General features: G+C 36.2%; 1 protein-coding gene across 1 annotated transcript in view; it reads left to right on the forward strand.

Moving 5' to 3' along the window:
• LOC139145772 (uncharacterized) overlaps positions 1–13,121 on the forward strand; it is a 103,315-nt gene that overhangs the window by 60,697 nt on the left and 29,497 nt on the right. The window contains exon 9 of the mRNA XM_070717076.1: positions 4,771–4,922. Within this exon, the coding sequence (XP_070573177.1) occupies positions 4,771–4,922 (152 nt within the window). The remainder of the gene's footprint in view (positions 1–4,770; positions 4,923–13,121) is intronic.

A 13,121-nucleotide genomic window follows, 5' to 3' on the forward strand; every position in this document is an offset into this window, starting at 1 on the left:
TATCGTCAATCAGCACAACAACAAACCTTCGGGGGATTTCGGGTCATAATACGCTTGGGAAATGACATGTTTTTAGCGATATCTCGGGATCCGCCCGCAGTCGCCACGTCAAATATCAACCGTTGGCATTAAAAAAATGTGTTTTAGAAATGTTACCAAGTGGGAGTGCCTCTTTAACGTAAGGTGACAAAAGTTGATTAATGTTATTTTCATTGTTTATGAATACCATATAATCCAATTTAGAAGCTATGCCATGTTTCTTTCTCACATCTAGAAATAACTCAATCTTAAGGATGACAGAATTCGACTTCGAACGGAACTACAACTTTATGTTGAAAATAAGTTGAATGAAGTTTTTTCACTGCGAGCTACCAGATGTCGAGCAGCGGCTATCGCCCAGCTGATAATTATGCACAAATCAATTCACATATTTCTAATTATTCCAAACTCGATAGCTTCTTCTCAATTCTTTTGTTCTTTGCAGTAGCTCCCCATCCTGTTTCTCTACTGTCTATGTTGGAACTTCCCCCATTTGTCAATGATAGTGCAATACTTGTTCAACTGGATGGCAGTTTGAGACATACCAATATCATGTAGGTGTGGCAGCATCATCAACAGTGGAAGCTCTAAGAAATCCCCTTATTACATGTTACCTTAGTCTTTGATTGTGCAACCATTGACCATAGAGAGATCAAATATTGTCTACATTCATTCTGTGCAGTACAATATTATAAGAGGAATCTGTTATTTTGGTATGGCAGATTGTATCACTAATGATGATGTACTTGGTTTACATGGTATTGTAGGTGTGTGATCATCGGTTCCATACTTCAATGGACAATGCATCAAAATTTGTTCAAATGCACTTGACTATGAATATTACAAGCAGGGGTCCGGCCCCGTAGAAGCTATTAAATATTGTGTATACACTCATTCTGCTGACTTGGACATAATTTTACCTGCATTTTTTAATTTTTTATCATTTTTAGTGAGATTTTTAAATACTTTGCCATTTTTAGGTTTGATTCTTGTTTTTCAGTGCTTTAAATCTAATTACACTGTTTTCACTGAGTTATTTTGTATTATTCTCGAATTTTTTTATTTCTACCTGTAATTTTCTGTAATGTACAGACCGCTGAGACAAGGTGTGCAGTGGTCTTTAAACAATAAATAATAATCATTATTATTATTATCATTATTATTATCATTGCTTGCCACGTGTAACCAAATTTGAGAGAAGTGTCATTGACACTTTTTTGGGTCTCACTTGCTGCCTGGGCAAGGTTTGGAGTCAGCTGCATCTTCTCCTTGCCTTCAACTTAGGAGTTTCGGTTTTGTCTTGTGTTGCAGTTTGAGAGTTATGTAGGTTACCAGTGTGTGCTTGCTATGGACGACTTTCATCCAGTTATTGTGTGTTTTGAAGCTTCCACTATGTCACATTTTCTGGGCACTCTGTTTCGTTGTTGTCTTGTGCTTCTAGTATGTTGATGACTTGGGTTTTGCAGGCAGGTGACATAGCATGCAAGGCAGATCCAATTGAGTCTGCCATCTTCAATTTGTTGGGTTCCCAGTTGGCTGCTGCAGGGCCCACCCATTTTTTCAGCTTCAGGTTCAGCTCCTCTTCTGTCCGGGTGCGGCCCTGCCCCTGTCAGGTGGGTAAGGGTTGATAATGGTCCAATTTATACCATGGCTGATAGCCCTGTCCGCTATCAGCAGGGGCCTTCTGTTAGGGCTAGTCCACCATCAAATGCTGCATTGGGATTCTCCCTTGGTGGAACCTCCCAGTATCTTGGATATTCGGGCTGCCCCATGGCCACTTCCTGTGCAATGGTGTTTACTATCAAATCTATCCATGCACCTTCCTCCAACTTACTTGGAGTCCCATGGTATTGTGGTAGATACTTTCCTTGTCCGCTCCAAATCTCTCTCTGTTCAAGGTGGAGCTTCTTCGCGTCCCCATGGGTAAAAGTAGTCTGCCTCGCCTGGTCAGACCTCTCACTCGTTGGTGAGAAGGGTACACCTGATAAGTATTCCCTTTGGGAGGCTATCAAATGGGTCAGGGAAATTTTACCAGGGGAGAAATGTCTGGCCTCAGGGCTGGAGGTCTCTTGAGTGATCCACTTACAGCCTCTTTCGCACAAGTGGACAGACGAACAGAAGAGTGTTTTCACTGTTTGCCATTTATTCCCTGGGTAAAAGAGTTTGTTGACCAGATCACAGGGGAGGTGGTGGAGTTTGTCCCATTCAGGAGTTCCTGTTCCTCCTATCTTTGATCATATCCTGAGGTTATTGGTAGGTACACATACTCTTTGGTGTCATGTCCTCCCCAATCTAGGTCTTTTGACTACCATCAGATCTATCTAGGTACCTTCCTTGGACTTACTAGGAGTCCCATTGGGGATTTCTCAGCTCTATCCGCCATCGCTGATGTGGTCCTTGTTGAGAAATAGGGACATAGTGAAGTCATTTCACTATGAGGATTTTGCAGTTTTAGGTTGAGCAGACATGGTGCGGTATCATATCTGCTGTCATATTATGTAAGTTGTATAAATGTGCCTATACCTTCAGGATAAACTTATACTATACTTTTGACTTTTTCAAATGTACTAGTTAGTAAAAGTAGCAGTCTATTCATTCCATGTACCGTATTCCTCCGATTCTAAAACCCCGCCCGATTATAACACCCCCCAGGATGATTTCATCGATTCGTAATTGGCTGTTAGTTCGTTTATAACACCCCCCGGGGGGGACACCCAAATTCTGACCGGAACAATAGAGCCATTGTCATGTATTAAATGAGACAAGGATATCCGAGACACCTACGTTGCTTATCAAAGTCACAAACAAGTGCCAAAGTGAAGTATCAAACCTCAAAACAAGCACACTATTATTTGGTGTTTGAACATTTCAATCGGGAACGGTTCTATCGTTCCTGGCATAAAATTCCACTTGGATTTCGCTATGTAAATGAACATTAAAAGAGTTGGATTTTTGAGCGTCTCGATCTAGTACAATGCTGTCTTTTCGTCACTGTCATTTTGCTACCGTCAAAATAAGCGGATTTTTGAACATCATGATCAAGTACGAATCGAATATTTCGATGCCATTTGGCTACCATAACATGAACATTACGATAGTCGAGTTTTTGAACGTGTCGATCAAGTACGATTCGCTCATTTCACGTGGTGAAAAAATTGTTCCTTTCCACGGGTATCGCGAATGCGCTCGACGGAACTGAAGACAACATGATTTCTGAGGAGATTCCGGTACTCGATGACAAATATCAAATGAAGCCGTAGGACTTGTGTTTGATGACAAGGGGGAAGATGACGATATAGACTTCGACGGGTGTGACTTTAATGAAGATCGGGGAGGGCAATTGTATCGACAAACGCGACATCCGAAGTTTCTTCTGTGCATGAACTGAAAATTCTTTGAATTTCTTTCGTTTATGTTTTATCAATTTTGCACATAGTTTTTCTCATGTAATGAAAAGGACACACACAAGCATTTCTTGCTTGTGTGTTTCTTGCTTGTGTGTGTCCTTTTCCTGAACTAGTCCCGGCAATGAGCAGGCGATAGTGTAACAGATTTTCAAGATTATGCATGCTTTCGTAGTCTTGCGAGGGAAAAATACCAAACTTCATAAACGGCCCTATACACTTTCAGTTGGAACAAAAACGTGCATGTTTGTACCATATTCCGAACAGTTGATCATAGATGACTGAATTCCACATCAAGAGACATTTCGTTCATCGATACAAATAATAAAAAACTTCAAAGATTTATTGCCAAAAATTCAATTCATCAAATCGTAAGCAGATTGGCGTAGCAATCTTTCGTCTCGGCCAGCCGATGTTTCAACACTTTATCAGTTCGAGCCTAGCACCTGCCTGTTCGTAAGATCACATTTCGTTTCGAGATACGGTTAGACTTTTTGAAACTACCGTAGGAGCAAAATAATAAACTCACAACATGTAATTTATCGTTTATTTTAAGGAGTACGAGTAAAGGAGTACGCTAATTGAAAATCGTAAATAGAAAACATCTGACAGACACCACCACATGCATGTGCTGAACAGAACTTTACGCTGACCTCATGCACTGACACCTTTGACCTATTGCGTGAATTGACCAATCATAGCCAGCGAAACTTTAGGGACTTTCCCTTTACTCATTGTCTGACCTTTGCGGCCATGCTATGGGGAGCTAGCTGCTGCTGGGGAGCGTAACGAAGTATCGTGGTGATTAATTATACACGAAATACGAACATTTATTGCTATCGTATTGTTTGGAAAAAGACGGTATGACAAATACGCTAAATTTCAAAACTTGTAGATCTCCATTAATTTATACTGTACAGTTTCGACTGTCAGTATCGATGCAACATGGCCATGAGTCGATATCACAAAGTATGGAGTTGTCCGCAGCGCTCGCGTGAATCTAAAAAAACATTGGCATAAAATTCGCATAACATTGCATTAATTAGCATAAATTAACTACAACGTTCGATTTCGCGTTGACATCCGTTTATACAGCCCCCACATCTTTTCCGTCACCTTTGGTTCTGAAAAGGGGGTTTTAGAATCAGAGGAATACGGTATATCATTTTTCTTCAAACATTTCAATCAGCCATGTTTTAAAGCAATCATGTTTGTTTGTTTTTTTGTCATGTGGGTATCTTTCATTTTAACTAGCCACCATTTTCATATGCAATAGCACCTCTCTCTACAAACAAAACAAGCTGACATATCAGTGTTTATTTGACAGATGCCAGCATATGAGTTTGAATTTGGTGATGTCAATCCACCAGTCCATGCATGGAGTGTTTTCAGAGTCTTCAAAATGGTAGCACCACGTGGTCAGAGAGACAGACTTTTCTTGGCGAGATGTTTTCAGAAATTGATGTTGAATTTCACGTGGTAAGGAGATGTCTTCAACATACAATGCCATCAATTTAAAATTATTCCACATCCTATGTATGTTTGTTAGTCCCCACCGACGAAGATCAAGGGAGTTATGATTTGGGATCCGTCTGTCCATCCGTCAGTCCGTCCGTGCTTGTAGATATCTCAGATATGCTTGAGCCAATTCCTTACACACTTGGTACAAGGATAATACACTATGACATACATATGCAAGTCCATAGGTGTGGCATGCATAATTAGTCCTAATTTGCATAATTAGTGATTTTTAGCTCACCTTATGTCGCAGCGATGTCTGTGTGTCTGTCTGTCTGACTGTCTTCTATCTGTCTGTGTGCTTGATATCTCAAAAATGGCTCATAAGATCAGAATCAAATCTAGTACATAGATTCAGTTTGCAAATGGCAAGAACTGATTAGTTTTTGGTGGATGTGGCTTTCTTACTTTTTGCTCATTTGCATAATTAATGATTTTAGAAAAAAACAGATATACATTTAGAACGACTGCACACAATTTGATGAGATTTGCTACAATTGTTCATCACGCCAAAATATATCAGCTGTCAAAGATATTAAGGGGTGACATAAAAGATAATGGATAATTTGCATATTTAATGAACTTTTGAAATAAGAGCTATATATTTGAATTGACCAGACCAAAATTGATGAAACTTGCTATGCACATTGAAGATATTATGATATAACATTATTGAAAGTCATTAAGCAGTTTTACTTCAGCCAATTCTTTATTTGCATATTTAATGAACTTTCCTAGTTAGGGATAGATATCTGAATTGACTAGACCAAAGTTGATGAATCTTGCTAAATATATATTGAAGATACTATGATTTATCATAATTGAAAGTCACTAAGCATTTTTACTTCATCCAACTCCTAATTTGCATATTTAATGAACTCTTGAAATAAGGAATATATATATATTTCAATTGACTTTATCAAAATTGATGAAACGTGCTATGATATAACATTGTTGAAAGTCATTAAGCATTTTTAGCTCCCATTTGCCATACATATATGGCAATTGGGAGAATATATGGTTGAAAAAAGTCTGTTTGTGAGATGTCTGTCTGTATTTATGTATGTATGTATGTATGTATGTGGGATGTCTGTCCGTCCAACCCCAAAACTCACGAACCGCTGCACGTATTAAGCTGATTTTTGGTATAGTGATGCCATACATGGTGTAGATGTGCCGTTGTTAAAATGAACTTTTTAGTCTCATAGATGTGCAAATGAGGTAGAAAAAACCGGCGAAAATAGTCAAAAATCAATAACTCAGGAACTACTCGTCTGATCATTGTCATATTTGGGTTTTAGGTACCTTAGGCCCAACTCATTTAAACATATTGATTTGATGTCAATATTTGATGCTTTCTAGTTTTAATGAATTTTTTTTCTTTCTTTTTTTGCCATTTTAGTAAAAAATCTTTTTCTCTGTAACCAATGGTCGGATCGCTTTAAAATTTGGCGTGCAGGTGCCTTGTGATAACTCAAAATAAAATTCATCAAACTTATGGCAAAATTTGCATATTTGTATTTTGGGGCAATTTTTGCCATTTTTGGTTTAAAAAATCTTCTTTGTATGCCATTATTTTCTAATTTGGTGTGCAGGTTCCTAGGAGTGATCTGAAGATGACTCGGTGAACTAAAGGCGAAATTTGCAAATTTTGTGGTACTTTTTGCCATGCTTTCAAATTTGGTACATAGGTGAAATGTAGTAGGTCATTCATTCAAAGTCAAGTACTGCCTGTGTGAATGAGCAGATTATGATTGTGCTGTTCCAGGCTGAGGTGCTATTTATAGGAATGATGCAATGTTAGACGGTAATTGATGTTTTAACTGAATTTGACTTACGTAGTATGTAACTCTTATACTGTATAAACCCTATCAATTCACCTAGAAAGAAAAAAATAATTAATATGATTTTAAATAATTGAATTAATTAGGAAATCACCAAAGCCAAAATAATTTTAGTGTAGAATTATTAGAAAGTTCAACTTTTTGACAGTTCATAGTGAAATGCTTACCATCTTGGACGATTAAAACATGTAAAGGCAACTTTCCTGAATCCCAACGTTGACATATTCTTAACTGTCATATATTGTGCTGTGTATGTTATCTAAAAGGAATTGCTCATAATAGGTTGTCATGATAGGTTGGTCAAATAAAAAGAGATAGAGAAAGTTCCAATTTCCATTTATGTTTGACTTGGTAAGGATAAAATAAAATTACATTTTGAGGAAAAAATAGAGTGGTCAATTAAAAGAGTGGTCAAAGTGATAGGGTCTTTATGGTAAAGCTGGGCTGTAAGATTCCTCATGTGCTATTTATAGCAATTATGCAATCTGTGTAAACAGTGCAATGAAAGTGTTACATGATTCCTTACAATGCTTTTGATGACTTTGAACTTCTTAAGTTGCAAACATTTGTCTCTTCAGTGTGCTTTCTCTGAGTACCTACAGGCTCAACTTATTCAACTGAACTTACTTGCATTGTTAATTTGAAAGTTAAAATGTGCTTGGTTAATAGGATGAAAATACTGCTAAAGATATCCAGCTGAAGATTCTTTATAACCTGACAGATATGCTTGATACGCAAGTCTTGTTTACTTTAATTAGAATGTAATTAACTCTCGTTTATATTATTATAAGCAGTATTGTCAAGTTGAACAAGCTGATATTGACAAGTTGGTCACTTGTTGGAGGTTAAAAGCTGTAAAAATAAATGTATGCATGTATGCATGTCTATCTGTTTGTCTGTCTGTATATATTTATGTGTGTATGTATCTTAGTATGTGTGGATGTATGTCCGTCCACATTAAAAACTCCTAAATCGCAGCACCTACCATCTTAGTATTTGGTGGACAGGTGCACCCAGGGGTAGAGATGTGAATTTGTTGAAATAAACATTTCAAAGTCAAAAATATGCAAAGTAAGGGGGAAAAAAGGAAAATCCTGCAAATTGCTAAAACTCTGTAACCACTAGCCAGATTTGGTTGAAACTTGGTATGCAGGCTCTTTATAGTGACTTAAGTTACATTTCTTCAAATTGTGGTGAAATTTCGAAAGTTGTATTTTTGGGCAATTTTCCTGTTTTTTGTCAAAATATCTTCTTTTCTGAAAGCGCTCGTCCCATTGCCTTGAAGACTTGTATGTATGATCCTAGGGTTGGCGTTTGTCAGATTTGTTCAAATTGTGGTGAAATTTTCATATTTGTATTTTTGGGGCAACTTTTCCCATTTTTTGTCAAAAAATCATTTTCTCCCAAAGTATTTATTGGATTGCTGTAAAACATGATAGTCTTGATCCTAGAGTTGTTTTCTGTCAGAAGTATAAAAGTCATTATGAGATGGAGCATTTTATATTGCTGGGGTACAAGATTAATTTGGACTTGCAATGGAATTTTCTTAGTAATCAACCTGTAAGAATGCAATGTCATGTGTGTACTAGTACTTAGAATCTCTGGAAAATGGGAGCACAGTGTCATTGACACTATTTTTAACTTCAACCAATTCCTTCTTTGCATGTTTGATAAACTTTCCTAATTAGAGTTAAATATCTGAATTGACTTGACCAAAGTGGATGAAACTTGCTATGTACATTGAAGATACTATGACACAACATTATTGAAAGTCATTTAGCATTTTTACTTAAGCAAATTCCGTATTTGCATATTTAATGAAATTTCCTAATTAGGGATATTTATCAGTGTTGACCAGACCAAAGTTGATGAAACTTGCTATGTACATTGAAAATACTAAGATACAACTTTATTGAAAGTCATTTAATATTTTTACTTCAGCCAATTCCTAATTTGCATATTTAACGAGAACACTTCAGTCAATAGGCCAAACCTGGAATTCGAATCAACCATGGCAGAAACAAAGCCATGTGCGCAAACGCACATAGACGTACATGTATTTCCATATGCGTTAGTACACTTGTTTGTAGCATCACGTGATTATTTGGGCGTACTGAATCTGTAGAACGCATCGCGTCCTTTTTATTCTGGAGTAGAACCATTCCTAACTTACATATTTAATGAACTCTTCTAATTGGGGATATATACTTGGATTTATTTGATCAAACTTGTCAAAACATGCTATGTACCGGTACATTGATGATTATACTGGGTTATGCCAATATTGAAAGTCATTTCGCATTTTAACGTCAGCTAATTAATAATTTGCATATCTAATCAGCTTTCACAGTTTGGCATATATAGCTTTAAGGAATTGAGCAAAGGCAATTACACTTGCTGTATAAGCAGTTATACAATGACAGCAGTCAAAAGAAATTAATTATTTTTATTTCAGCTAATTACATATGTGAATACTTAATGATCTTTAGAATTAATCTATGGTGAATATTGTTCATTAGGTGATCATAATACTTTCAATTAAGTTGCACACATGTGGCAAAGGTTCACATGAACACATAACTGCAATATAAAATGAAACACGTGAGCATTTTCAGTTCATATCTGGTTGAAAAAGAGCTCTCTGTCTAGAGAAACTGCACCAAATTTGATTAAACTTTGTGTACAGATGTTGGTCACACTGATCTCTAATAGCATACAATGAAATATATCAGTACTGTGTCAATTAATTGCTATTTTGCATATTTATTGCATTTTTATAATTTCGTTAATATGTCAAGAAATACTAACTCTTCTTTGATGAAAGTACTCATGTTCATATACCAATGTTGTAACTGTGTGCAAAGACATTTATCAGGATCATGACAATTAATTGCTAATTTGCATATTTGATGAATTTTTTTGGTATTAGGATGATATATCTGGAAATACAGCAGCAAATTTGATGAAACTTGGTACAGATGTTGATCTCATAGTGTTGTGTTCGCATGCAAAGACATGTAGCAATATCAGGTCAATTAACCGCTGTTTTGCATATTTAATGAATTTTCGTAATTAGGCTGATATGTCAAGAAATACTTTATCAAATTTCATGAAACTTGGTACAGATGTTGCAGTGTTTGAGCTAGGAATTTTTCATTGTAGCCAGTCTGTTAGTGTGGCTAAAATGATCAATTTTTTTTAGCCACAAGCAATTTTTATTAGCCACACCCAACAAATCAATTTCACATACAAATTGCACAAACCCTATTTTCAATAACGTCTATACTTTATTATCCACATGTTGGGCCAGGGCTGTTGTACATACACTTTAAGGATTCCTCGACAGATAAACTGCTGAGCATATTTTCTACTAATTTTATAGCTGCAGATAATAATGACCAGGAGCACAGTTAAACTCCAGGTCCTTTGTGAAAGTTGTCTGTCCTTCAATTAAAGAATATGTATTAAACAAAAATTGGTTTTAACTCCATTCAGATCTATATTTCATGAGTGCTGGTGAATAAGTTGACCCCTCTTTTTAGTCCCCACGGACACTGTCCGGGGGGACTTATAGGTTTGGTCATGTCCGTGCGTGCGTCCGTGCGTGCGTGCATGTGTGCGTCCGTCCGTCCGTTCACACAAAACTTTGTACAAGGACATTGACCTATGTCATACATATTCACGTCGATTTATTTTGTGATACGATTCAATATGGCCGCCAGGCGGCCATTTTATTACGATTTTTTTCATGTACAGAGCCATTACTCAGGCATGTTTCAACTGATTTTATTCAAAGTTGGTACAAGGACATCGACCAATGTCATAGATATGCACGTCGATTTGTTTTGTGATACGATTCAAAATGGCCGCCAGGCGGCTATTTTACTACGATTTTTTCATGTACAGAGCCATTACTCAGGCATGTTTCAACTTATTTTATTCAAAGTTGGTACAAGGACATTGACCATTGTCATAGATATGCACGTCAATTTTTCATGTGATACGATCTAATATGGCTGCCGTGCGGCCATTTTGTTACGATTTTTTCATGTACAGAGCCATAACTCAGGCATATCACAACGGATTTTATTCAAACTTGGTACAAGGACATTGACCTATGTCATACATATGCACATTGATTTGTTTTGTGATACGATCCAATATGGCCGACATGTGGCCATTTTATTACGATTTTTTCATGTTCTGAACTACAACTCGGACATGTATCAAGCGAATTTATTCAAAAGTATTTTTATCACAGACCTAATAAAGAGGACTCTATCCTCTCTGAGGACCTGTAAGCAAAGTACCCATTAACAAGTGGGGACTGTGTCATCAACGATGGCTTGTTATAGACAGGGACTAACAAACTTCTGTTTTATTTTTAACTTTTATTATTACGCAAACAACAAAGAGAGTTCTTGGAACAAAACTTGCACAACATGTCATGAAAAAATCATCAAAGTCTAATCATTGGCCAGGACTGTTCCTTTTTTAGCTCCGCTGTCAGCGACGCGGAGCTTATCAAATAGGTTGATTTTCCGTCGTCGTCCGTCGTCGTCGTCCGTCGTCGTCCGTCAACAATTGCCTTCTCCTCTGAAACCGCAAGTCCAATTGCTTTGAAATTTTATATGCAGTTGACTTAAGGTGACCTCACTTCAGTTTGTTCAAATCGTGGTGAAATTTGCATATTTGTATTTTTGGGGCATTTTTTGGTGTTTTTGGTAAAAAAATCTTCTTCTCTGAAACCGCTTGTCCGATTGCTTTGAAATTTGATATGCAGTTTGCTTAGGGTAACTTCAGTCAGATTTGTTCAAATCGTGGCGAAATTTGCATATTTGTATTTTTAAGGCAATTTTTGTCATTTCTGGTAAAAAAATCTTTAAAAATCTTCTTCAAAACTGCCTGTCAGATAGCTTTGATATTTGGTACATAGGTCCCTAGGGATGATCTATTTCAGATTTGTTCAAATTGTGCAGAAATATGCAAATTTGCATTTTTAAGGTAATTTTTGCCATTTTTGGTCAAAAAATTTATTTCTCAAAAAGTACTGGTCTGATAGTTTTGAAATTTGGTATACAGCTTTCTATCTATGAACTAAGTAATATGTATTGAATTTCTGATGAAATCCGTAATTTTGTATTTTTGGGGCAATTTTTGCCATTTTTGGTCAAAAAATGTGTATTTCCAAAACTACTCATCCGATAATGAGTATTTCCAAAACTACTCATCCGATAGCTTTGAAATTTGGTATACAGGTTCCTACAGATTAACTAAATGATAGTTATTGAAATTATGATGAACTCTACAATTTTGTAATTTTAGGGCAATTTTTACCAGTTTTGGTCAAAAAATGTGTATTTCCAAAACTACTCATCCCATAGCTTTGAAATTTGGTGTACAGGTTCCTACAGATGAACTAAATAATAATTATTGAAATTATGATGAAATCTGCAATTTTGTAATTTTGGGGCAATTTTTGCCATTTTTGGTCAAAACATGTGTTTCTCAAAAAGTACTGGTCTGATAGCTTTGAAGTTTGGTATACAGGTTTCTACAGATGAGCTAAGTAATATATATTGAATATCTGATGAAATCTGCAATTTTGTATTTTTGGGGCAATTTTTGCCATTTTTGGTCAAAAAATGTGTATAATCAAAACTACTCATCTGATAGCTTTGAAATTTGGTATACAGGTTTCCATAGATGAACTAAATGATATTTATTGAAATTATGATGAAATCTGCAATTTTGAATTTTTGGGGCAATTTGTCCTATTTTTGGTCAAAAAATGCATTTCTCAAAAAGTACTTGTCTAACAGCTTTGAAATTTGGTATACAGGTTTCTATAGATGAACTAAATTTGATCTTTTGAAATTATGATGAAATCTGCAATTTTTACTTTTGGGGGCAATTGTTGCCATTTTTGGTCAAAAAATTTATTCTCAAAAACTACTCATCAGATAGCTTTGGTTGACATGTTCTTAGGGATGATCCTATGTGATACATTCAAAGTATGATTAAATCTTCAATTGCGTATTTTTGCAGCTTATTTTAGCCACTTTTTTCTGGCCACTGCATCGAGCTATCAAAGATTTCCACCCTTCTTCATCAACATGTGTCAAAAATAGTTATTCTCTACATAAACACAGCGGAGCTATATCGGCCGCTAGGTCGCTTGTTTTATTTTTTACATGATTTAAAAACTTCTGTACATACCATTACCTGGTGATCTGGATAAAATTACAGTGATTGCCTGACTATGCAAAGCATTGTCCATAACGTCTCAAAGAAAACTATTGGTATGAAAAAATTG

The sequence above is a fragment of the Ptychodera flava genome, chromosome 12 (assembly GCF_041260155.1).
Source record: "Ptychodera flava strain L36383 chromosome 12, AS_Pfla_20210202, whole genome shotgun sequence".
Lineage (NCBI taxonomy): Eukaryota > Metazoa > Hemichordata > Enteropneusta > Ptychoderidae > Ptychodera > Ptychodera flava.